The 27,854-nt window shown below is 44.4% G+C and overlaps 2 protein-coding genes across 3 annotated transcripts in view; one reads left to right on the forward strand and one right to left on the reverse strand.

Moving 5' to 3' along the window:
- The window catches only part of ola1 (Obg-like ATPase 1), a 41,632-nt gene extending 22,173 nt beyond the window's left edge, over positions 1-19,459 (reverse strand). Inside the window, exons 1-5 of one of the 2 annotated variants that reach the window (XM_036541180.1) lie at positions 19,387-19,459; positions 18,568-18,668; positions 16,348-16,491; positions 15,584-15,711; positions 1,814-1,989 (exon numbers count right to left, since the gene is read on the reverse strand). In XM_036541180.1, the coding sequence (XP_036397073.1) occupies positions 1,814-1,989; positions 15,584-15,711; positions 16,348-16,491; positions 18,568-18,668 (549 nt within the window). In that variant the 5' untranslated portion in view covers positions 19,387-19,459. Of the gene's footprint in view, positions 1-1,813; positions 1,990-15,583; positions 15,712-16,347; positions 16,492-18,567; positions 18,669-18,751; positions 18,892-19,386 lie in introns of those variants that run through there. The other variant, XM_036541179.1, reaches the window with a different exon arrangement.
- A 6,497-nt stretch (positions 19,460-25,956) lies between these two features.
- On the forward strand, positions 25,957-27,854 carry LOC118786215 (transcription factor Sp9-like). The gene is made up of 2 exons (XM_036541318.1): positions 25,957-26,007; positions 26,553-27,854. Exons 1-2 carry the CDS (start codon positions 25,981-25,983, stop codon positions 27,852-27,854), a joined length of 1,329 nt encoding a protein of 442 aa, XP_036397211.1. The 5' UTR covers positions 25,957-25,980.

Genomic DNA, 27,854 nt, shown 5'->3' on the forward strand with positions numbered 1-27,854 from the left:
AACGGGAGGGGAGGAGGCTTTTCGGGGGGTCCAGCTTCTTTTTTGTCACGAGACTCGAAACGAGAGTTTTTTTTCTTCATTAACATGTTTTTCTTTTTTTAAAGGACCACAGTCAGTGACTCAAAGAGGCTCTACTTTAAGAACTGAGCAGCACAGCCAACATCAGACACCCTGAGAAATCACTTTCACCAGCTTATGAACATAAAACAAACATAATTAATCACTCAGATCACACCTAAAACCCAGAGGTGGCACCTGCTAGCAGTGACGGTACAAATCTAATCGCAGACATTTTTCAGACATTAACAGATATTACAGTTTCATATTTTTATATGTTTATAGTTACAGCACAGTTTGTGTCTCACAGCTGCAGCCACCTCAGAACTCAAAATTTGCCCCTGCCGGAGCGGTGTCCCTTGCACCTCCAGTCATTCTATTGTTATTTTCACCAAAAAGGTCTCCTTGTCCACAGCGAACAAGACTTCTTAACGCTACAGAGGAAGTCAACATCTGGGAGCTGATCAGAGGGTGAAAAGCACATTCATACACGTACACAAATACGGACAGGGATAGACATTTAATCAGCGAGAAGGATGCTCTCCCTAATGACCCCATTTCATTCCCGTCGAAAATTAAACTCAGCTGAACATGTTAAATACCAAAATTAGCTTCTTGTGAAATTCATTATTCCCCCCTCAAAGGCTCTGTGCGGGCCTTGATAAGCGCCATTCTCCCAACTCTAAAAGGGCCTCCCATAGATTCTGCCTGGCATGGCGCACACAACCTTTGACAAGCAATGTAGATCATTTTTATTCATCGCCTGAAATTGTCAGCAATTACATGCGTCAGCGGCCACCTGCTTGGCCTGAAAGGCTCCCTGGCAGCAGGGCTCGGCGGAGGGGGATTACGCCCGGATCCAGCAGGTGGAATAACCCGGTCGTTAGCGTAATGAGCGGTCAGACCGCGCGGTGGAGCGGCGCTGGCCAATGGGCACGCGGCACACTCTCAAAGGCTGGATTACCCCGCTCACAGCGCCGGGTCGGAGATCATATCAGTGTGTGTGTGTTATTAATATTAGCATTGAAATAAAATTTCATAATAAAATACCTCTGTTCTAGATTCTGGTGGCAGGGTAAACTGTCGACTTGAATGGGTTGACTTTAACCACTGAGAGCGACTGTTTTTACACCCACAGATCCTTGTTTTGGCAAGGATGACTGAGGCAGAGCACCTAATGAAATGGTAGACGTGAAGAGACTGATTCACACATTCTGGGCAACAATGTTTTAAAACGTACATGCATAGTCGACCATGCGAGAGCACCTGACAATTCAAATACAATATATATACAATACGTTGAAGTGAAATCTAAATCCAGCCCTGACTAAAAAGTGTGCCCCATTCCCTGTTTCACAGTGGAGAAAAGCGGAAGTCGTGTCAAAACATAATCCAAACATTTACACGGTCAGTGTCTGGCTGTGGGCTCTGTCACTGTTTGAACTGGCAGTGAGGCGCAGAAAGCCGTGTGGTGATTGGAGTATTACTTCATATGAAAAGAAGCTTGTGGAAGCACTTTCATTAGGCCAGCACTGTGACCCCGGGTTAGCAGCTGAATAAGTAACTCTATATTAATGATTCCTAGCAGAGAAAACCCCCTGCCCTCTGCTCACTTTCAGCAGGAGAAACAGAAGAGGAAGGGGAGACAGAGGCGGGAGATGTGGAGATATTACCAAAGGGAAAACCTTGGATGTGAGTGGTGTGACATGTTAGAACACACTCTGGGATATAGGCATGCTGGGATATAGCCACTCACGTATTCGGGTTTGAGCTTCTTGTCCCCGCCCCTGACGGCGGTCTTCTCCAGCTTGTCGATGATTGGCCCGATCATCTCCTCGTCCTTCAGACGCAGCTCCTCGTGGATGATCTCGATGTCCCTCACCGGGTCCACGTTCCCTTCCACGTGGATGATGTCCTCGTCCTCGAACGCACCTGCAGGGACGACGGGGGGGTCAGAGGGGCACACATGACGCTGTGGAACTCGCACTGACAACTGAACTGTTCAGAATCCCTTCTTTTAGAACATATCAGTCACAGTGAATGACACTGTTCCACTCATACACACACGTACTGCAGAATTACAGGGACCACAGTCAGAAAAAACATTGGTAAATTACACACTGTGTCCACAACAATATATAACTACAGTGCACGATTTAACATAAAATAAAAATAAATTCGCAGAGCATCCTAACTTCCACACAATGAAAACACTGCCTGGAATTACAAAGAGGCGCCACAGGCAGCACCAAAACCACTCTCCACTCCGGGTCGGAGCTGTAGCTCTCTGTGAAATATGACAGGATTTGGCTCGATTTTTTATTTAAACTATTGTTTTCATTTCTTAAGAAAGCCAGCATACTGTAAACACACAGTCAGACACAATAGAGTCAAATAAGTTTTTAACATGGTCTGTCCTTCCCATTAATTTCCATAAATTTATTGTTTGTGTTCTCTTTTGCCTTTATAACCACAACATCTATATGCAGCGGAAGATATTTTTTATTTATTTTGCTACCACAGTAAAAAAATAAACAAATAAAACAAAATAATAAAATAATGAATCATGCTAACATAGGATTCTATGCACATTTGAGGGTTAGACTATATCTCATCCAATGTCTGACCTTCTTAGATTCTTATCGTATATAAAAATGTTTAGAGAAAACAGGCATGCATTCTAAACTGAGGCATGAGTCCATATAAAGTGTAAAGCTGTGGTAAATTTGGGGCAGGAATTGAGCCCCCCCCCCCCCCCCCCCCCCAAATCGATCTGCTTTGTTGCTGTGGCCCCGCTGATGATGAGATAATGAGGCAGTCAGTGACACAATTCCCTGCCGCCACCCCCCGACATACACACACACACACACACACACACGCACACACAGCTGTTTCCTTCTCCTGACCCCCAGGTGGGGCCTCCAGGGCCCAGCCTCAGGGCAGGGGGCAGTACCTATGGCTCAGGTGAGTGACACCTCTGCGCACCGGTCACCACCCCCACACTGGCGCCTACTGCACACACATCCACCTCCTCAGAGCAGGAATCTGACATCTATCATCACACACTACCCAGCCTCTCGAAAGACGTGGAAAGATAATGTCGCCCACCTTTACCGCCGACTTACCACAAAATGTGGTTTAATGACACAAAGCTTGATATTAACAGGAACCCAACAGCCTGGGGTCTAGTAGTAACAATGAGGGGATGCCTCACTGGGCTACCAGCTGTCAAAACTGTGCCGGCACTGCTAGCATCTACTGTTTTACATTGCTGTTACAGGAGAATCCAAATGGCACTGCACAGATGATTTTAAGTTCCCATTAAATACAAATGCTTGACATCTTGTGGTGTATGATTAAACTACAAAATCAAAATGTAAAAAAATGTATGTAAAGTTTTGGAAAATGCCATATTGCCCATTCAGCTCAACGGACGTATCAGACTTTGCTGTAAGGCTGCCATCGGGCAGCTCCTCCTCCTGGTGAACTGAAGTTATCTAATTACTCTCCGCCTAATCAGCCTGTTTTGGCTCCTCTCCTCATGCAGAGGTACTCCACAGCATAAACAGTTCGCTTACAACACACAGAAAGGGGCCAATCAGCCGAATTATTGTTTTGCTGCTCCAATTTACCCGGCTCAGAGTCCTGCCCTGATTGTAAGGGAGGTCTGCCGTTGCGTGTTGCTATTCTTCTTAAACTGTTTGCAGATAATGCCACACAAATCATTTCAAGCCCAATTCGGACTGACCAAAAACACACAGATTATAAAAGGTTTGGAGGAAAACAAAGTAAGAACTAATATGCACTTTGTAAAAAAAATGCTTCTTATATTCATACTCCAGCAATCATTGTGATCAGACAAAAAAGTGTTGTGGGATGGAGGTTTTGGAGGGATTGCATTACAAACACTGCATCCAATACACAAACTCTTACAAGTTAATGTGAAACATCTGCAGCATTAAGAACACAGCGTTACCTACCCAGCAAAGAGAAGTGCATTAAAGAGCTGTGATAATTAGTTAAGCTTAATCACCGACAGAGTAACACACACCCACCAGTCCATAAACAGTCAAACATGCTATAAAACCAGTATTAACTGCGTGTCACAATTTGTTGTGTGTTTGGACAGATCCTATATCCAGTGTGAGTGATCTCCCCTAACTGCGTGGAGCTCTGCATGAGTTCTCAGTGAGGGCTCACCCTGTGTCCTGGTAGGAGCCAATCACAGCACAGCTCTCGCAGTTCCACACGCCCTCCCTAACGCAGTCACATATTACCAGCAGGCCTCTAATCAAGCAATGACTCTTAATAAAAACAACAAAGGCTTTTTTCTTCTGGTTTTTTTTGTGTTGTTGTGTTGTTGAATTTGAGGCTGCTGATCATTGACATCCTTTTGCTGGGTTCAAAATTCCTGAGCAAGCTGCCTTAATTTCACTTCGGTTTAACCCCTTACTTCACACTAGCTCAGTTTGCTCTTAACAGTCTCCATACACGAGGGGTTAGGAGGGAGTAGACCAGCAGACAAGGGGGTTGCAGAGCAGTGGGCAGGCTTCCCTTGCGAGACAAAAAGCCACAACGAGAACCATAAAAACAATAAATGAAAGCGGAGAAGCCAGGCTCCAGGGGGCAAGATTACCTACGCAGTTAATATTGTCCTGCATCACTCTGAATACTGCTTGTTTGGAAAGGACAGTTAGCAGGTGGCTTCCTTTCCTGTCAGTGAGGGGTTCTGCACTGACTGGGGTTTGTCCCGGTCAGCTCACCTCACGACCTCCACACCGCTACGACTGTGGGACCTCCCCATCACCTCCTCAATGCTACAACCACGGGTTGTATACTCATTACCTCCACACCATTATGACTGTGGAGCTCCTCCAGTGTGTATCCCACTGAAGCGGTGTGGGCCTGTTACAGACAGCAGTCCTGACACAATGGACCTCTAAATTCTTCTGAACAGCCCTGAAGGTACTGTTGGTCCAAAGAGGCTGGTGGTATCTTGGTTTCTCATCTAGATCCCACTTATCTAACAGACATCAGTCTGTACAACTAACTGAAGACACTTCTGTACACCTCTGTGTACTGACAAAAAATAAATTATGACATCCCACATAGATACCGATTGATTGGTTTGTTGACTAATTGGCATCAAAACAGAAATTCTGGCTTTTTAATATCCTCTTCTAACATTTCAAAATGGATGTTCCTCAACTTTAAGCCTTTCACCACATCTTTTTTTCCATGTAGCTGAGATCGCTGATATTTGGAAACAACAGGTCCCTCCATAAGCACTTCAAGAGGCGCCATACCTGATGACCTATCCTGTCTACTGTGCAGAGAAAAGATTTCAAAAACATTCCAGATCAATATCGATCACGGTTAAACCGGTCTGACTGAGGCCGGCTCCGTGAGAGAGAGGGAGGACATGAGAAAAGCATCATTTAGTCTAATTACAGTGCATGCCGGCTGCTGGCTTCCTGTACATGTTTTCACATGTAACGCAGAGAGGAGCGCACCTCCAACATCTACATTCCTGGAACAACTTTTAAGATGTTCTACACACGCTCGCCACTGCAATTTCCCTGGTATTCAAAGCAGTTAAGGCAGCTTTAATAGTCTGGGTAAAGAAAGGTCATTTATAGCTGTTGCCCGACACAAAAACAAAGCTGCCAACACAAACTGGTTACTCTTGGTGCAGCTGAAATGAAGATTTTATGTTATTAATACGGATTAATATGGAGTTTGGTATTTTCTATAGTTCATGGTTACCCTGTCCCTTAGGATAACCTGATAAGGTTTTGCATAGTTACTGAACGCAAAGGTTAAGCCCCCATTCCAACACTGTTTTCCTCTGCATGTACAAGGTATAACTAAAAACTAGAATGTGGTTAAATGTAAACTGAAATAAACAGGCAATTTTTGTTCAAGAATTTGCCTTTTAAGAGCCCTTATATGGATGTCATATATGGAAGCATTCAAATGCCCCTCCTTCAGAGCTCAGAATGTATATACCAGGCCTCATGGGAAACCCAAATGAACCAACGGGATCTGACTACAAGTGACAGAGACAGAGAGCACCCATAGGGGTCATTCAAAGCTATCTTATTCATATTTTCACCACTAGACAAGGATTATGCTTACAGTTACATGTTCTCACTGTATGGGGAATGTAGTAAGTTTAATCTACATAAAACATGCAGATTTCAATCATTTCTAAAAAGAGGTGAATTCCCCTGAGCTGTCATTTTTGAAGAGTGCTTTTCTTCTAGGCTATTAATTTAAGGCACACTGCGAATGGATTAAGGGGAGAAAAGATCGATTAACCGTTAAGCTCGCTGTGAAGATATCTCTTGCGTTAGTCAGGGAGACTGAGGTTGTGTGGAAGGGGGGGGGGCTACTGAATGGACAAGAGCAGCTTGAGATTTCATTAGCTCTGAAAAACAGTGAAGGTGTTCGCGCTCTCTCTCTCCCACCTGCCCCCCCCCCCCTCTGTATTTTCCTCCTCTGCACTCTGAGAGGTCTCTGATTGAAAGGAGCCATCTTATGCACGTCCGTGTTGTCCCACATCATTCAGGGAACAAACCTTTTTAGATCTTTAACTGCCACAGTACGCTGATTGCTCAGGCACCACCAATTTCCTAACCAATGGCCACCTGAACAATGATGTGTTCAGCTTTCAGTACCCCCCCCACCCCCCCACAGCCTTTCAAAGGTGAATCATTTCACCGTTTGGAATGGGATCTCCATAGCAACTTCTCTTTGAGAGGTTTAGAATCACCGTCCCGGTAATTCTATGATCATCAAGGCCCAGGCCATTCCCGACAGGCTCCTTTCAGGACGGACAGGGGGAGAGGAAGCCCGGAGATTCTGCAGTCTATTTCAGGCAATCCACCCGCCAGCTGATTAGAATTCAAAATATTTCAACCTTCAATCACAAAACATGTCATCTGGAGCCGCGGTCGTCTCCAGGCGAGACGAGCGGACATCTTAGGCTAATCACCCACGACGAGTGGAGGCCGACAAAAACTCTTCATCTGAGCAGAATCAAAATGGCCATTTTAACCGCATGATGGTGCCCCAACAGATACCATAAACACACACACACAGATCAGCTCTGCCTCCTACAGTAATTATGCTAAATCATTCATTCTTCTTATCCAGGGTCACTGATGTGGATTACTTTTTTTTTTTTTTTTTTTTGGGGGGGGGGGGGGGGGGGGGGTACAACTGCCTGGCTTCACTGAAATACAGAACACATGAATCCAGAAACACAAAATCTCTGCAACAAACAGATTTATCCCTGTAATATTTGAGCATTCATATCAATAAGGAGCAACTTGATAAAACCTTATCTCAGACTTCCCTTCACGAATATCAGCCCAGATGTGGGCCAAGACCAACCCTGTATGTTAATTTTCTGATGTTACTTAAAATTATGCGTATTTTTGGATGTCTCAAGTCCGCAGTAAGTATAAATCAGTGGGCATCCCACCTCAAAACACTTTAATTAAAAGCAGTTAACATCTTCAATGATCCTGCTAAAACACATCAGAAAATCAGCACCTCTCGCTCATATAGTACACAGGAGCTGTTCACGTCACCATTCAACCCAGGCTCTTCTGCCACTTCCTGCCGTTCAATAACACTGGTCCGCTTCTCATTATCTTTAATGTTCAGTAACACTGTCATCTGTCCCACTGTCTTTAGTGTTCAGCAACACCAACCTCCTTCTTGGTATCTTTACAGTGCTCATTAACACCATCCTGCTTCTCGGTATCTTTAGCGTACTTTTCTCTCGCCCACACTTCTGCAGCCCATACAGATACAATTAACTTTCCACAATCATGGCAAATGAAGACCCCCCACCCCCAAGTGTCTTCCTAGGGGCCTTTGGATGTTTTGGTTATCTGGTAAAATCAGTCTGGTTTCAACTACAAAACTCAAGGATCACTAAGCAGACGTAATTTGGAAGACCCAAACTTTTTAACTGCACATATAACAACACCAGACATGCAGAGGGCGACCTTAGCACTTCATTATGGTGGACGAAAATAATGGCAATCAAGTAAACTAAGCATTAGAAATGCCACAAACAAATCAGACTGCATGCTGCTTATTTGAAGAGAACATGCATTCTGTATTTCTATCATGTGTAACTACCAATGAGTTCTATCACAATGTAATTGTCACTGCATTTAAGTCCACTGGGGAAAAAATATTTAAGTACAAACTTAATTTATAAAGCATATTCAGTCTATATCCAGTCTATATCTTTTCCACTGCTACCAGTTTCAGAGTGTTGGCCACATGCTCTGCTCGCCCTTATAACCACGAGTAACATGGATGATGTCCCTTCACAGGACTTCCAATACAAACTTCAAACACTTAACAGCTGAGTGCACTTTACAGAAAACCTGCTGGATGATTCCCTCAGTCACTCACCCTGAGTTGATAAGCTCTCAATGGGACAGATCTGACACTCCCCCCCCGAAAGCGCTGGATTTGACAACGCGGAACTGCACTGTGTCATTTAGCATTAATAACCGCACGCTGTATTAAGTTGTTAACCTATTCAATAAACGTTCCCGCTTTCATAGCCTGATTCCCGCATTGAAATAAAGACTGCATCTGGCATATAAGGATCTGGGAAACGATTAAGTGAGAGCAAACCCTTCAATGAACCACTGGCTTTGGTGAAATCTCGAGTCTCCTGCCAAAGTAGCGCTACGGAAGCAGCAGTGAGGGCCGCTAGCTGTACAGGAAAGAGGCTTTAAGCACACTGAGGAACATCCAAGCCAGACCTAGGCCCTGGTCTTCCAGGACACATGCAGTCACAGCAGTGAGAAGTAATCATGCGAACACCAAAGAGACAAACAGATCCAATGATGAAATGCAGTGTATGTTTGAACTCCATTCCCTGACACGGCAGGGGAAAAGGTCACAGTCTGATATGGGCACACATAAGCATTTGGCCTACATGATCACATTATATTATTGTCATTTAGCTGACACTTACCCAGAGCAACTTACACAGGTTACAATGCTACATGTTATCCATGTATACAGCTGGATATTTACTGAGAAAATTCTGGGTTAAGTGCCTGGCTCAAGGGTACAGCAGCGCCCCAGCGGCGAATCAAACCAGCAACTTTTTCACTTCTTTTCGCTGCTCCTTAACACTGTGCTAAACTGTTACCCCAGGGCCTAGTTTAGCCAACACATGCTTGGGATGCACTTCTCACAGGGTACATTTCCACTTATCCAGGGGACTCCAACTCACACCCGAGTCTCAGCAACCCCCAGTCTTAAAGCGCAGCCGAGATCAGAGGGAAGGGGAGCTATGCAAATACGACCGCAGAGCTGGAGTGACAGGATCACTGTTACCGCCCCGCCAAACGAGAAAGGCATGCCGGCACGGCAGAGAGCGGCACGCTTCCAATTTCTGCAGCGTCTGATTGCCCGAATAAAACCAGCGGGCCTGGAACCGGGAGGGCAGACAGAGCCGTCTGCGGCCAGCTCGAGTCCCCTGCAAAGAAGAGACGGAGGAGCGTGGATCTGTCTACTTCCCTGGCAGAGGCTGCCGCGTCCCCCGCCAGGCCCTGGGAGCACTCACTCCGGTAACCATTCCCTTCTGTGAGGGCTGGAAACGCCTGCCATCCAAGAGACTTTCAGAATGCCGTTACGCTCCCAAATGGTTTTTGGAAGCTCTTCTTGAAAGCTAAACCATTGTTTATGCAGCCTTTTCTAAGCCATTAGTTTTCCCGATATTTACAACCTGCGTACTACTGGAAGAGTTATTGGGTCTTACTGTCTTCAAAGTTGCAGTTTAAAGGCAGAAAAGCCGGTCTGATCATTCACTCACTGCCTGGCTTCAATAAGCAAGCAGCAGGGGTACAGAGCTCAGCTAGCATCTCCAAGCTTAAAAATCATACACTTCATCAACAAGTAAACAATTCAAGACTATCAGGAGATGCGCAAGACCACAACAACTCTCCTCTCCTTCAGAGAAACAGATCATTATGCTGTGGTTAGGTAAACACACAACATTCCCCGCAATAAATCCTCTATTTGATTTCTAGAAACGGCTGATTCAAATCAGATGGAACAAACAAATTAGACAGAATTCTAAACATAAACTGAAAACCTTCAAAGCCTGAAAACTCCAAGACACTTGGGAGGAAACAGTGGTTGCTTTGTCCTAACAGCCTGGGAGATGTCAACTGGAAGAGCTTTAAGACTTTAATTACAGCCTTGCCGGACTGATCCCAGCAGCTCTTAGTGTGGTGTCAAGGGTTCGAGGGAACAAACAGGAACTGAAATTACACCACGATTTTCAAATAGTGGTGTCCTGTTCCAGATCGCGCATGAACGACCGCATTACAAATTACCGTCCTTACGAACAGCTTTTAGCATTTCCCAGACGAGGGCTCCGGACGTTCATTGCTTTTAAAACCACTGAGAGGCCTTTAATCAGTTATCAATAATGCCACAAACATATTTAAACTTACGTGAGTAGCCCCATATTCTACATCCTGCACATACATACAATCCCCTAAATCATTTACATTAATAATCACCTGTATTAATTCTGTTCCCTCTGACCTACAAAATGACCAGAGCATGCTCAGGCTTCAGACAGATACTGAGCACACCATGCACAATAGTAGTCTAGTTTACCAGTTTTGACAGATCTTTTCCATTCCCCTTTACCCATTTAATTACATATATTTTTGAATCAGGCTGTCACCTAGGACCTGGGCCACTGCCAAAGGAGATGGGGAGAGGTGCTGACTGCACACAGTAATTGTATAGCTGGGCGAGCGCATACTTTCACTAGAATTAAACGGCATTCTTTGAAACACGTGAAGGAAGTCATCACTACATATTCTTGCATGATGAGACTCGACCCCTTTGGAGTTTAGAGGAAGACTCGCCATCCGTTTCCCCACATGCTGGTTTTCTCTATTCTCTCCATTTCTCACCCTTGAGAACAGTTTCTTCTTGTATTCATCACCTTTTTTTCCTTCCATGACCAGTTAATCTGTGAGAAAAGCCATAAAAACACATATGTGGCTTGTTGGACTCAGTTAGCTACAAATGAAAGGCAGATGGCATGTTTAGGTGTGCTTACTGTATGGCTCTCAGCAGTCAGTACTTGTGCTCCTTGGAAGTCCTGAGAACTGGTCTTATACCCCTGATTTGAGGATTACATCAGAGTGACAGAGCATGGTCACCAAACTGCTCATCAGGAAAAACCGACTTTAAAGCTACACCCAGCTGAAGAACACAAGTTAATTTCTCTATTTTGTATTTTCCGTACTGTACAACCTACATATGCATACAAAAATGTCATCTCTGTAAAGAAGCTGTACACTGTGATTCCAGAGGTACACAGATGTACAGCGCATTGATTTCACACTAAGCTTCTGGACACTAGAACAGGTTTTACCGAACCATTCAGCTCCGATCCATTTCATGAGGATCTGCACACTCTCACCAAACTCTCCGCTGTTTTTCTTGCCCAGTGTAAGACCTGGCACATGACCACACGCTAACAAGCCCTACACTGAAAACTGAAGTTAAAGGGTTTGACAAGGAGCAGTCAGAGAGATTGTATTTTATTTGTAACGTGTGCCCCTTCTGTTAAACCTGTTTTTAATTTTCACCGAGGAAATCATACCCGCTCCAGACTGAAAAGAGCTCCTGTAGCATGTAATCAAGCCGCCGCGTGTGCTGGGTGACACCAGATAAGGCGTGTCCCCAATTACCACGCAAAACCAGAAACGGTTAACGCTTAACTGAGAGGACAAACAACTCACTGTCTGCAGAATCCACACAAAAACAAACAATGCTAAATCAAGGCAGACTGCTGCGGACTGAACTAAAGGAACGTCAAAGTGAGCCACGCGCTGGTATCCCACTGCTAAATATGAAGCCTATGGTGGTGAATGGGAGGGAAAAAAAGAGGGTTTTCAGCACAGACTTGCCTGAGAACGCCAGACTATGCTGAGGAGGAAACGGTTAGGTTTCACACAGGCCATAAAGTACAAGAAGAACTGAAAGTTATGAAAAATATGGCTACCATTCACCTCCTAGGACAGCACAATAAACAACTAACAACCATAAACAACTACTAACTAAAGACATGGACAGCGGCAGTCTCCGTTCCACGCCTTCAGATGACACTCCCTGCATTAAAACTGATACACAAAATATTTAAGCTTCATGCAACAACCCCACACAGGTCCTGTTAGTGTCTAGGCTTAAGGTTGTGATGGGGGAGAAGGGTTCCTGCAGTAGACAGACTGTTCCTAAGGGGTTTATGGCACATGGCCAAGGCCCCAGACTCAGGCAGGAGAGGCACCGCTAACCACCAGCCAGGGTAATAAAGCACGAAAGGCAGCACTATGCTAAAACACTCTCAGCGTGGACTGACACACACGTCTCCACTCGCGTCTGTCCAAAGATGGCTGACAGAGCTGTGCTCACTTCAACTCCTCTGGGTGTAGCTAACCACAGTGGGGATGCAGACGTTACAGGCCTTCTCAAAGATGCTTCACTGACAGTTCGAGGGTGCCCCAATTCCCAGAGAAATCAACATGATGAGAGTTTATGGAAACAGTATCCACAGAAATGTCAGTTTGCCATACCACGCTGACCCCTCCCTCAATTATACAGAATGAACAATGAGCTTCCAGTTGTGCTTTTTTAAAATTGGCTTGTTAGGGAAAGTGCATTCTGATATGTTTCACTGATTTGTGGTGGGAAAAGAACAATTGTTTCCTAAGTAAGGCTTCCGTAAAACTGGAAATAATTATGGACTGCAATATCACTGCAATATTTTTATTCCTGCACACAGAAGACACGGCTATACTCTCTACAAACTGTAAGGTACTAAGAGACTTGTATCACAAAATATTCCAGCTCTGCAGTCCTTCCTGAGCGTCCCGACACGAGATAGATACTGAAAAAATTAGTCAGATTGCTTGAACTAGACAACACAGCAGTCGCTTACCAGAATAAATCAGCAGTCTAAATGCTGACTAACCCAGAAACATAACAAATCCAAAATAAGCAATGGGTATATAATATAATACACTAAGCGATAAGTGTGTTGCATATCTAAAATCTAACTGAGTCCATCATATTTCTCCATCAAAGTCCAAACAGAAACTGCGAGTCACTGCAGCCCATCGCCAGTACGTAAGAGGGAGTTTGTTGACCTGCGATTGGAAAATAGCCCCAGGACAGAAATGACACATTCATTATACTGTCCGGTGGGTAATTCATGGCAGAGACACTCCAAGAACAATGAGGGGAAAAATACTCTGCATTGTACCACTGTCCATTTGGCCTTTCAGCGGCTGCAGCCCGCTAACACTTGCTAATCAGAGCGCTTTCAACATGACGGGAAAGTCAATAGCAGCGCACAATCAGTAAACAAATTCAGCTATTTTTAAAAGGATCCCCGGCTCCATTTGGCGCCAGCAATTTGAATTATTCTAGCGTGTAACACTTTAATTGTGTAAGACAAAGACCGTGTCGAAGACACAAAAGAACTTGCGGCAGACAGAGAACAGCAAGTAATTTCTATGCTGCCACAGGGAGATGACAATTGATAAGCATTTTGAGAGATTTACTTTGCTTATGAATCTAAAGGCAACAACAGGCAATTAGGGAGAGTAAGTACTAAAACACAAAGAGGCACTTTTAACCATTTTCCAGACTGACTACACTAGTCTTAACTGTACAACGACACCGAAGAAGGAAAATCAAGTAATTTCTGTTTTCTCAGAATGTAAAGTAGACAAAACGGGGGGGGGGGGCTTTCAAAGACAGCAGTCAGCTGTTTTTAAACTGGGACCAGATTCCGTGTCTGCTCTCAGAACAGCTGTCTTACTCTTATTTAGGTGATCTAACCTGACAAGAGTATATGGATTTTCCTATGAAATACTGCAAAAATAAAAAATAAACCCCTTTTTCTGTGGCGCCCGACCATAATATACAGTGGCAATCTAAGGATCGGGTTACAACAATCTGTGGTGGAAAGGGACCTTCAAAAGGTTTCCTCCACAGACTGCACTTTCATATCCCGGGCCTCAGCTATGGTACTGATTGTGCGCTGTTTACCTTGGAAGTCACTCTAAGCCCAGGGCAGCCATTTTCCCTCCCTGGTGACTGATCCAGGGAAACTCCTGGCAGGAATGTGGGCTCAGGCCCAGCCTAACTGTGGGCATTTTAACCTGGCACTCAGCTCAACCACAGACCTCCCTGTGATGAGGATCCAGAGGACCAATCAAAAGCACTCAATCTCTTAGTTAGCAAGATCGGTTTACTAAGTTGCCATATTTGTTCTGTGTCTACTTTAGTATGTTGGTCCTAAGAACAGTTATGTGGCACTATGTTTTTACTGGGATACATTTTCACTTAAATGCCATTTTTCAGTCTGATGCATATTTACTGTAATTCTGGTTGCTTTATACTTATATTTTTGTTCTTGTTGCTCCTGTGATGTGTATTTAATATATCATGCTATATTAGCTTTATAATTCTCTCTGAATAAAATGATCCACCTAACAGGTCAATAGCAATTCTTCATTTTTTCCCTTTTTCACTCGAGTAGACACACTTTTCTTTCCTCACGCTAGGGTTTTGTATGAAAACAAAAGCTGTGGTTTAATTCTTTTTCACATACTCTTTGTTCTCTGCCCTTTGTTCATACATGTGTACAGCTGTGTGTGGCTGTGTGGAGGCTGGTGTTCATGCATGCAGTGGTTGTGCATGTGCATGTGTGTGTGTGCGTGTGCGTGTGCGCGAGTGAGAAGGCTGGGGTTTGTGTATGCGGTGTTTGTGTGTGCGTGTGCGTGTGCGTGTGCGTGTGCGTGTGCGTGTGCGCGAGTGAGAAGGCTGGGGTTTGTGTATGCGGTGTTTGTGTGTGCGTGTGTGCGAGTGAGAAGGCTGGGGTTTGTGTATGCGGTGTTTGTGTGTGCGTGTGTGCGAGTGAGAAGGCTGGGGTTTGTGTATGCGGTGTTTGTGTGTGCGTGTGCGTGTGCGTGTGCGCGAGTGAGAAGGCTGGGGTTTGTGTATGCGGTGTTTGTGTGTGCGTGTGTGCGAGTGAGAAGGCTGGGGTTTGTGTATGCGGTGTTTGTGTGTGCGTGTGTGTGTGCGTGTGCGCGAGTGAGAAGGCTGGGGTTTGTGTATGCGGTGTTTGTGTGTGCGTGTGTGCGAGTGAGAAGGCTGGGGTTTGTGTATGCGGTGTTTGTGTGTGCGTGTGTGTGTGCGTGTGCGCGAGTGAGAAGGCTGGGGTTTGTGTATGCGGTGTTTGTGTGTGCGTGTGTGCGAGTGAGAAGGCTGGGGTTTGTGTATGCGGTGTGTGTGTGTGTGCGTGTGCGTGTGCGTGTGCGCGAGTGAGAAGGCTGGGGTTTGTGTATGCGGTGTTTGTGTGTGCGTGTGCGTGTGCGCGAGTGAGAAGGCTGAGGTTTGTGTATGCGGTGTTTGTGTGTGCGTGTGCGCAGGGGCAGTGACTTACGCGTCATGTGGAATATGCCATCGCAGGCGCTGATGTGAGACAGGAAGGCGTTCCCCAGGCCCTGCCCGGCATGAGCTCCCTTCACCAGCCCAGCGATGTCCACCACGTTCAGGAACGCCGGCACTTTGCTGCAGAGGAAACAGCTCACTCATTCGCACAAACTCAGATTCCAGCCTTACTGTTCACTTTCACAAATATCATATTCCCATATACAGTAAATAAACAACAAAATGGCGACCTTGTCAGACAGATATTGGTGAACTTGGATTAAATGTGAGCTCCTGGTGTCTAGAGTCTGAGAGACGGCTCACTGGGCTCCAGTCACTGAGGCAGTGCATAAGACTCAGGCTCTCACGGGCTGTCCCACTCACACAGAAGAGACTCCCCCATTCCACTCACTCAGCACACAGGAGAGACTCCCCCATCCCACTCACTCAGCACACAGGAGAGACTCCCCTATCCCACTCACTCAGCACACAGGAGAACTGACTCCAGCTGCTCCTTCAGCAGTGACAGGCACTCACAGATAGTTCACTCACTCATCCCATCCCCTCCTCTCTTTTCAAGAGCAAATTCATAACCACCTCAAAATTTTATCCATTTATACAGCTGGATATTTACTGAGGCAGTTGTAGGCTCAGCACCTTGCTCAAGATTGCAAAAGCAGAGCCCCAGCGGGGAATCAAACCAGCAACCTCTCGGTTACTAGCCCTACTCGTTACCACTACGCCACACCTTACGCTGTGCGCAGCTGTGCCTCTTACCTGGCAGGCTTGTGGTACTGGCAGAGGAAGTCGAAGCGCTCATCGGGGATGGGCACTCTGCTTTCATTTGGATCGATCGTGCAGAACGGGAAGTTTTCTGCCGCCGCCTGGCTTTTTGTCAGGACGTTAAAGAAGGTCGACTTCCTGCCGTGGGAAAAAGCACAGCAAGGATCAATGCAGCCGTCAGAATCTGCTTTTATCTGAAGGTGAGCTCTGACAGCATTGTGTAGACTTGAGTGTAAACCCTGAAAAAAACCCAGAGTCATGAAAAACGCTACCGTCAGGACATCATGACATTGCATGTACCGAGGGTCCTGTTCATCTTCCCAGACTGTGAACACAATAACAGCAGTGAGAAATAGCACTCAGCCCTACTTTAAGCCAAGTGCAAATAGCTATGTTTGAAGCCACCATCACTTAGTGAGAAAGCTGCCCCGTCATGTAACATGGATCCTTCACTCTCAGTAAGCAATGGGAAAATTCACTGCAGCATGGCCAGGGTCCAGCTTGTTTTAGAGAGACCTTCAAATTAGAGACTGGTTTGCATTCAAAATGGCAGGACTGTGTTCCGCTACACAAGGACTTATATTAGCAGGGTTCAACAGGTCACTGAAAATGAAGAGATTATAACAACTGATGGGGCTGGTGAGATTGCTATGCTACCACATTATCCCCATGACTTTTATCTTGTTTTCTTTGCTCTCTGTCAAGGTCAATGTTCATTCACTTTAGTGGTACCTGTGCACAGTGCGATACTCCCTTTGTACACTGCCTCTTGTAACAAGAAAGTGACTGATGTACAACTGTCACTAAATGGCTTCTCCACATCAGCATCTGAGAGGCTTAAGTGCAGCTTGTGTTCATGATGAGGCAGCTGGGTGATGATGTAATATGCCATCCAGAAGCCCAGTGAATCATGACTGAGATGCCGTCACTGTGGCGACAGCGCTGCAGGCTACTGCTCAGTCAAACCACAGCCTGGACTCTGTAATCCATTTCCTCTGCGGGACCACAAAGACACAGGCCAGGTGCAGCTACTTCCTGTTGAGACTATGACAAATGGACAGGACTAACAAATGAAGGGGCTGAGCCAGAACAAACGCCATCCACCCAACCCCACGGGCTCTCTGGAGCGGAGCTCCCAGCCTCTGCTGTGCCTGTAACAGCAGCACGTGATCCTGCCTGTGCTGGCGTAACTCCTGCCCAATGCACAGCACAGGGACACCCTAGAAAGCTTTGTCACCCTTTTCCCAGCAGGAAGCCCCATCCTCCTGGAATAACAGGAGCAGTTGTCATGCAGCTTCCTCTTCCACCCCCCCCCCCCACCCCCCCGCAGGCAGGAATGACACTGAAAGGTTGCGCCAGGGTTTCTTAGTTGAAACGGCCAGCGCATGTGTCTATCTGGCTGGGAGCTCTCACAACCGGGAAAAAAGCGTACACTTATGGCCGTGGTTACCAAGACAGCAAGGATCTGCAGGCCCAGCCAGGAGCCACAGTGAATGCAGGGGGATAAAGTGGAATATTTCCGACACTTTTACCAAGGAGAACATTCAAATTCATAACACAGCTGACAGCTGCTAGGTTTTACTGATAGCGCCTGTTTTTACTTCCTTTATCATGCATTACTGTAAATATAATGCAGAGCTCTAACTTCCTACACTGCATCCTAGCTTTTATGTAATGGCATCACATTGGTGTGACAGCATGCAAACTCTACACCGCTGCCCTGACACATGCACAGGTGAACACTACTGGCATGTGAAACGGATATGCAATGTGTTATCGGAGGTCACGGCACTACACACAGACTCTGGCCATAACTGCCAAGTACAGTAAACCTACGCTCCATACCGTTACTGCACCAAACTGTCAACAAAAAATTATACAAGCGAGCAAAAACAAAAAAAAAAAAACAAGCAACAAGAATTAATACCTGGAAAGGTAAAGAGAAATGACACTCAGAAAATTTAGGACACATCACAGGTGGAAAGGTCCTCCAACAGAGGAAGGGGGGGGGGGGGGGGGGGTAGAAGGACTTTAAATGTTTTTACAGGGAGTCAGCACTGTCCATACAATTCATGCAAGCACTTAAGAGCTGCACGTTGCGTCTCATTTCACAGATCTGAAACGAGTATTTCACCCATTTCATCATTCTTACACGCAGTTGCCCCGTCACCTAAATCTGACGTTTCTTTTCTGAGGGATGGACCACCAACGTACCCAACATTTGGCAATCCAACAATTCCGATCTTCAGCGAGGTCCCAAATCGTCCAATCAGTGGCGGCTGCTTTGGTCCATCACCTGCCTTCTTCGGAGGCATCTGAAATGGACAATATTCCACTTTAGTGACCACGCCATCATCGTCATCCCATTCATTCTCACGTCAAGCCGGTACAAACACACCTTTTTAGGAGCCATGTTGTAATTTAGCTACTGTAACACCAGAGGTATTGCAAGAAAACCGCCTATAGACACATTTTAAACCGAATTTTAATAGCTAGCTAGCAAACCTTAGTAGCAACCAACGTAGCTAGATAACAACGTGTGACAGATAACTGAAATCGACCACACTACACTCAGTCATGTCCTTAAAATAGCGGGTGCATCTGTCAGACATGAAAGATGAAACGCTGACCTCTCCAGGTTCTATATTTACCATTTGGCCACTTAGCTAACGTTAGCTTTCTTGCTATCTGATATTCACAGCATTCAGAAACTGACTCCCTGCCGCGACAGCTCACATCTTTTCAGGAAGAGGACTGAGATTCCACGTACAGCTAGCTAACTAGAACGCACGGTCATCTGATTGTTGATTGTGACTGTTAACATGTGGCTAGAAGGAGATCTGGGAAAGAAAACCCATGTGTCACACACGGGCCCTGTCTCCCAGCTAGCCAGCTAGCCATACATTCCCGGCTGCTAGCTAGCTAGCGCACCGGTAAACGTGGGTTTCTACATCATGCAAAACACATACAAAGGAATACAGACAGTACTGCGTACAATTATGTGTTTATCAATCTGATAATACTCAAATTCACCTTCAAATATAATATTTTCTCCGGGCTATTAATAGGTTTGTAACTGTGCGAACGTGCACGCGGCAGACCACTGGAAAGCAAAGGAGGAAAGAGAAGCTGTAGACCGGAAGAGTCTGTGGGGCCTCGCGTTCTGATTGGGTGAAACGTGCACACGTTTAGGGCTGCGTCACTGCGTAATATGAGGCGACGTCAGCACATTTCCACGGCTGTAAGAGTGTAGCCTGCGTTCAGTGCATTTGCTGTATTAAGTGGTAATGATCATAACAGCTGTACTGCCACTTTCAAAACGCTGAATGCTTGAATGATCTTGGCCAACAGTCGTCAGGCATTCAGCGTTGGACCTTGGTTACACGGCTAGCGATGCTCCCACTTTCATTGACGAAGAAACGTATTGGCCGTATGATAAAACGTGATTCGTGAACCGGTGTCAATAAACTTTGATTTATCTCAGTGTACAAGACGCTTTGGGTTAAAAGACACTAACAGCAGAAGAAATGCGTTATGTCAGTCACACCCACGCACGCAGTCCAATTGTGACAGCTTTCAGAAAAATCTTTTGATGTAGATATCGAATGGAAAAGGAAAGTAATAAAGCTAATAACAATAAATATTTACAATGAAATAGCTACGCCCACCAACACGGATATTATGCGTTGTCAAATAATCGATTGTTAAAATATTTTGTGATATTTGGACACACTGTGCCATTATGCATGCCTGGTATATTACAACTACTGTACGGGTGACTGTAGGCTGGCAAGAGCAGATGTGATCGTATGCACAAAACACATAAATAAAAAAATCAATAATTCATTATTTTTGTATCAATACACTCACAATGCATTCAGGTGCTTCATCAAAGCTGAGCAAAAAAAGACACACCTCTGCTATACTTGAACATGCAGGCATTGATCACCACGGCCACAGAATGTAACACACTGCATTCCCATAAGCCTATAGGCTGGTACAGAATGCCTCGCACCTTTGCAATGCCCTGTGACTGACATGTTTCCATTATATCACTATGCTATGAGAAACCAAATACATGCAGAACATGGCGCTCGGGCATGTTCATTAAGCCACTGATGAAAAACGCGCATTATTTCTCATCCTTATTCAGAATTTCACTAAGTGAAGCAATTTCGCTCAGTGGAGCAAGTTCTAATTCACATTAATAATGAGCATTATAAGGCAATGCAGATTTTTTATAACAGTTTATCTGAGACACATCTCATAATAATAACGCTCATGGATGACAGTAGTGAGGTTTTACAAGGTATTTGACAAAAGCGAAAGTAATGATCCGCACAGGTTGCGATGCGTTAAGCAGGTGCCTGCTACTCTGCAAGGGTTGTGTTACATGAGTTACTCACTCTCTTTCACTACACTTTGTAAGCTTTTTAAGACCTGAATAATGTACATTATAAAGCTTCTAAATGCGTTTTACACTTATCAGTTCTGATAGTTCAATTGATAGGCCTAGTTAATCAATTACAGTATTTCCCCCCTCAGATCTGAGGTGCAAACTATCTTCAAGATGATATTTTCATGCTGCTACCTGCATTAGGTTTATTATTAACTTAAAGCGGAAGCATATTTCACATATTAAAAGAGTGAAAATAATGGTTGTAAACAGCAATAATATGAAAACAAACGACTGCGTACTGTTGAACTGTTGTATTTTAAATCTGACGAATGCTGCGTATTTGCGCACACAATGATCAATCAAACACACAGGCCAATAGTATTTATACATTTGCCTCGGTTGTATTCTTGGTTTAGCTCACACTGCTTTAGATTAAAAATTACCATTATTTTAATGCACGGTAGAGATTCTTCTTTGTTCAGAATAAAAAAAGTCCATTCCATTCTACCTGTCGCAACATGGATAAAATATGGGCTGGTAAGTTGAGCCATGAACAAAAAGCCCTACTAAAAGTAAATGAATTGTGGGTTTATGCAAGAATTATACTCATGACATGCAGGTAGGTTGGCTGAGTGCGTTAATTAACACCTCAAGAAACGCTTTCAATTATAACAGGTGTATCTCACATACCGAAGTAAGAACAAGGTGATACAATCTTACATCAGGCAACCCAACTTTGAAGCTTTGCTAAAAGCTTCCACATTATAAGACAATTTAAATCATATTAGACTGGCGTTTATTTGTGCCCAATCTGAGACAGTGGTCGACGTGTTATCATAGATGTAAGCTATATGAAGAAAACTATTTTATGAAGGAGATCGTATTGCATTCCGCACAGGTTGTCGTTGGTATGTCAAGCGCTCTTATACACAGCTAGCTGTATTCATCAGGGTTCCGTCTTGTTGCATTCTTGTTATCTTTGAGTTAATCTCAGGCGAACAGATTTTTGAAAAGGTTCAAAGTGGCTTGCAATGGCACGATATGGGCCACGAAAAAATAACCAGCACCAGTCAAATGAATCATCTCAATTACTGGCATATTGTCAGAGACACATTACAACGCGTCTCCTAAAACCTCTCTAAATTCTTATTCGTATTGGATGTCTGTTATCTATATGTCATACTCACCATCGTAAATTATGAACTGATCTGAAAATGAGCATTGGCTTTGAATTTTAGTAAAGCTGTTGTAAACTGACATAATATTGTAGAATTATCACCACAGAGTTTAAGCTTTTTTCTTTTGGACAGCTGAACTTCATCAGCTCAAATGCTTGCCATACACGCGCACAATCCTTCCAAAGTAAAAAAAAAATAGTGTGTATACAGCACGCGAATGATGTAATCGCCTGTATCAACGCTCTGCTCAAAAAGACACACAGAGGCTTGCTGACATCACATGTAACATTGCAATAACAAAAGAGAAACCGCTTGACTACATCCACATTTAATGGAAAACCACAAGATACTGTGCCATTTGCATATGCAAATAAACACATTTCTACAATTTCATTTTTGCACAGTGGTTTTGCAGAGAGTGTAACACATGCCACAAGCCTTTGCCCAACAAAAAAAATATATATATTTTGTGTGAACACTAACATATAAATCCATCGACAAGTTAAGATTTGTATTTGTAAGATTTGTTGATTTGTATTATAAAAAAAACACGGCTATATATATCAACTATTAACTGTGAAGACTAGTCTATACGCTGGTCTACGCTTTGTTTTAGATTTGCATTGATCTGCTTTTAATTCCAGTACACGCTGTATCATCTTCAAAAGCATTTCACAGACACGTCTGGAACTTGAAACATCTGCTTATTGTGAGCTGGAGATTCATTTACATACTGTCTTATTTTATTTAATAATATGTTTTAAACCTTAAATCAATGCAGGTACTTCAGATTAAAAGGTGGGCGCTCCCATGGCATTTTAAGATGATGTGGTCAATTGTTTTAAAACAAGCCTTTCCCCCCATAGCGAAACAACAAATCAATCCGTTCAGCAACCAGTCTGGAGTTCCGTTCACATGTTTCTTCAGTCCAGCACCCAGGGTCGTTTAACATACCGAAAACGAGACCATAATAATGTAGAAATGAAGCAAATCGAAATCCCTTTCTACCACGTATTAAAATGAATGGGTCTGGATTAATCATTTATCTTTTGTTGTTTAACGTCGTGATGGATGTACCCCCACTCAGCCTCACCACAAAGGATGCAGACCGTTTTTGTTCGGACCAAATAAATCATTGGCATTGTTTAAGGTACATTGATCAGTCTAATGTCTTGTAATAGGCTCCTAATTGCCACTAGAAAAGTGCTCGCTGGTGGTTGAACGTGAAGCGTTAACCCACACTGCTCAATGGCCCTGGTTCCCTTCTAAATAATAAAAGGAATACAATAAGCAATTCGGGTGTTTTGAAGGTTACAACAAAATTGTAAAATGAAGTGCAATTGCCTCGCATACGATTTAATTGAAATTATTGCCATTCTATTATGTGATTTGCATACCTGTACAGTTGTGACGTATAAAAAGAATAGGGGTCAAATTCAAAGGGGTAAATAATAGGCCATGGGTCTAATTTAATATTGGCCACATATTTAAGGATGATAGGCGAATCTGTAAGGAATGCATTCTTTATATACAATTGTACACACCACATTCAAATATTCAATACACATAGACAGCATTAATTTTTATTTTATCATGGTTGCTGCTGTTTCTTTGACGTATCCTCTTTCAAATCGCTCTGTACTCAGGAGCATGTGAACATCAAGACGAATGTCGTATATTCTGAGAATCATTCGTCTAATTAAAACTCCGCTCTCCTTTGAGATTAATCTTCGCATCGCTGTCACATGATCAGGACTTATTTCTGTAATAGAAGAAGCAAAGACCTCTGAAAATTAAGATATTGCTTGTTCAGATTTTAGTGATTAAATGGTATTGTAATCCGGCACGCTATCCGATGTTCTAGGATGAGGACTTAAATATATCACTTAAATTTATGTTATGTTAGTAAATAATTTGTGAATGGAAACTGGAAATCTATCTATCAATCTATCTATCTATTTATCTGCCTGTTTGTCTTTCTATTACAGTAGATAGATAGATAGATAGATAGATAGATAGATAGAAACCTTTACAGACACATACACAAACGCTTTCTTTTCATAAGGTCTTCTGCTCTTTTGCATTTCAATCAAAATTGTTTATGCAGAATCGACATTTAATAGGGCTAATTGCACTCCAGTCAAATTGCCATGATTGCAGAAATGAAGCAATTTTCCGAGCTCCGCGCCTGGGATTTGAAGAAATTGTTTTATATTCACCTCTCCATAGGTGGGGATTTAAGGCACTCGCCTTTGCACAAATTGCACTCGGACTGACTGGCAGCATTCAGGTTCCATAATGGCGCATTATTTGGTCGTTTTGAATACTGTAATGTACAGCTTTCGGCGAACGCCATTCTCTGGAAAATTGCTTTAACTTTTAAAGGGACGATGATTCACTGCGAAGCGGGCCATTGTTACATTATGCCATTACCCCTAAATGTTTTAACAGCCCGCACGACACATTGGCATAATGCATTGATCCTAATGAAAAGAGAGAAAAAGAAACGTCTCTCATGGAAAACACATAACCGTTGACTGAAAGGGGGTTGATACTTGATAAGTTTACCATGAATATTAGTTGCATTCGCAAAAAAAAAAAAAAAAAATCAAAATTTTCATCTGCCTTGTGTCTATTCAATTCAATGAAAACGTCCTTCCAACCCTCAGTGCTGATGCATTCAGTTATTATGAAATTCTGTCAGACAGTCAAAACTTTTCGCTTCCCTCGTTGTCTGTCTACAATTGTAACACTCCTCCCCCCTCCTGCCCCTGGGCTGGTCAGCACATCCTACTCTCATATATAACCATATGACCATACACACGCGCGCACGGGCGCGCAGCGCAGACACACGCACGCACGCACGCACACACATACACACACGCACACACACATCCCTAAAAGTTGAATCTCAGTGCCGATTATTCACCTGTTGTGAAAGGTCCTGAAAATTACGTTGTTGTCTTCTGTACCGGTTCCTCTTCTGACGAATCTGTCCCGATCTGATAAAGTCCACCTGATTCCACAGAAGATTACTAGCGCCGTGGGTAAGCTTCACATGGTTCACGCACGATTAGAATTGTAATGCAATTTGTGAGCCACAGAGGAATATGAGCATTCAGTTTCTCAAGTCAAAAAAACATCAAAAAAGAAAGGAGACGTGAGATCTTTATCAGAAGCGTTTGGGGTTACTTTGGTGCCATTTACAGCGAATGATATTCTGCAGCTGTTACTGATATTTAAGTTTACATGTTTTCATTCAGCAGATCCTATTAAATGTTTAAATAAATACATTATTAGCGCTACCTTTGCATTTGTAGAATTAGGTATCATTCGATACTCCCTTTTTGCAATGAATGCGTAAAATTACAACATGCTTCAAAATAATTTCGCTAGTAGATGTTCTATTTTAAAATAAATAAAAAATAAATTCCATTCACGCGCCTCTCCAAGGAGCGGTTGTCGCTACTGTCACTGCTAGCTAGTCTAGCCTGCTTCAGCACAGAAATATCGAAGTGGAATAATTAGGAAAGGTAGCGACTTCCAAAAATATGAATTCCTCTCCTGCCAAAACCCACCCACCCGACCACCAAACCCACGTCCAAGTATTTCAACAGTTTAATTCTTCCCCAATACCCTAAAGAAGTGAAGCTTTTTAAGAGCTATACTGAGGCGGAATCTGCACCGTATGGAGAGACGGAGCGTTATTAGACAAATGTGTGTTTATAGATGATATTAAAACAGAAGGCGTTTGGTGCTTGAGAAACGGATTCTCGAAACCGTAATTGATGGACATTAAGCTGTGGTACTTCTGTCATCTCCGAATACCTTATTGGCCGACCCTCTCCTATTTCCTGCGCTTGCAGCGTTTAGATTGGCTGTGCGCTCTGACCAGCTGTACTTCAAAGAGCGCGCTCTCTACAACTAGGTAGTTTGGAGCTCCGAGCCGAGCTTGCGAACAGTTGTGTTGCTGCTTAAAAGCGCTGACTTTTGGAGTCGAACCGAACAAGCCCCGGTTCCTCGACTTCACGAATTCAAACAGGACAGGCCATGGCTATGGCAACGTCTATACTTGGGGTAAGCAGTTATTTTGCAATCCGTACATAGAAGCTCGTAATAACGTAAGGTATTTGCTGCATGTTACCAACATAGTCTAACACGTGAATAGATATTTTTGTCTCAGAACTGTTATGTTTCTTGTCTGGAGTTTCTTTGTGTTTTGGTTTATTTTCTGTGACTAGTGAACGTTGTTGGACGTAAAGTGACACTGGGTTTCCTTCAGAATCTCGATGCGCGATAAATAATTGCATCATTCAAAGGAAAATTAAAAGTAGGCTAACATGTATGCAAATTATTGCCGTAAACTGAATGCCTTTCAGGCGCGGCGTGCTTCCCCTTCTGCGCCAGTCTAGCATTGCGAGAAAATCTAAATTATGTATTTAAAAAACGGATATAGCCTTTTATTTGAATCAGGTACGTTGCTTTGCACACTCCGACGTATCCTCGTCGATTACTGCTGATGACCACGTTTATAATTGCAAAACATAGCAACTTTAAAAGTTTCCCATTTGTTCTGCCGTTTGACTAGTGAGATCAAAGTCTGCAAACTTCTCTCTCGTTAGGAAGAACCACGATTTGGGACTACTCCTTTGGCCATGCTGGCTGCAACCTGCAACAAAATCGGTAACACCAGTCCCCTTACCACTCTGCCCGACTCCAGCGCTTTTGCCAAGGGGGGATTTCATCCTTGGAAAAGATCTTCCTCGAGCTGTAACCTGGGATCAAGCCTCCCGGGATTCACCGTGGCTACGAGCAGAGCATCGACCGGACTAACATCCACGAGTGGCGCGAATAACAGCGCGTTTTGCCTAGCCTCTACCTCCCCGACATCATCCGCGTTCACGACAGAGTACAGCAGTATTTTTTCGAACTCGGCGACGGTGTCGTCGCAGGAGTCGGGACAGTCAGCCTTCATCTCCAAAGTTCACACTTCAGCGGAGAGCCTGTACCCGCGGGTAGGGATGGCGCACCCGTACGAGTCGTGGTACAAGTCCGGCTTTCACTCGACCATCTCGACCGAAGTTGCTAACGGGGCGTCCTCTTGGTGGGACGTTCACAGCAACGCGAGCTCCTGGCTCGAGGTCCAGAATCCAGCCAGCACCCTGCAGACGTCTTTGCACTCCGGAACTCCCCAAGCCATACACTCTCAGCTGGGTGGGTATAACCCCGATTTTTCCAGTTTGACGCACTCCGCTTTCAGCTCCACCGGAATAAGCCCCACAGCGTCTCACCTCCTGTCCACAAGCCAGCACCTGTTGACACAGGAAGGATTCAAAACCGTGATTCCCTCATACACGGACTCTTCCGCGGCTAACACCATGATATCAGGAGCGAGCTCTGGAATAGGAAGCTCATCGAGGTCCTCCCGGAGGTACTCCGGCAGGGCAACGTGCGACTGCCCGAACTGTCAAGAGGCCGAGAGACTGGGGCCTGCTGGAGCCAGCCTTCGAAGAAAAGGACTACACAGTTGTCACATACCTGGCTGTGGCAAGGTGTACGGCAAAACGTCTCACCTTAAGGCCCATCTGAGATGGCACACCGGCGAACGGCCGTTTGTCTGTAACTGGCTTTTCTGTGGTAAAAGGTTCACGAGATCCGACGAACTGCAGAGGCACCTTCGCACTCACACCGGAGAGAAAAGGTTTGCGTGTCCGGTGTGCAATAAACGCTTCATGAGGAGCGACCATTTGAGCAAGCACATTAAAACTCACACCGCCGGAGGAGGCGGCAAGAAGGGCAGCGACAGCGACACCGACACCAGCAACCTGGAGACCCCCAGGTCGGAGTCCCCGGAACTCATTTTAGAGGGAGTAAACTCCGGCAGAGTCACCATCAAGGACTCATCTCCACACAACGACTCATAA

The sequence above is a fragment of the Megalops cyprinoides genome, chromosome 11 (assembly GCF_013368585.1).
Source record: "Megalops cyprinoides isolate fMegCyp1 chromosome 11, fMegCyp1.pri, whole genome shotgun sequence".
NCBI lineage: Eukaryota > Metazoa > Chordata > Actinopteri > Elopiformes > Megalopidae > Megalops > Megalops cyprinoides.

Bases quoted from the DNA above. Each gene is read 5' to 3' on its own strand.
- LOC118786215 (XM_036541318.1), top strand. From the start codon at position 25,981: ATGGCTATGGCAACGTCTATACTTGGG. The intron at 26,008-26,552 runs GTAAGCAGTTAT...CTCTCTCGTTAG, and splicing joins TGGCAACGTCTATACTTGGG to GAAGAACCACGATTTGGGAC.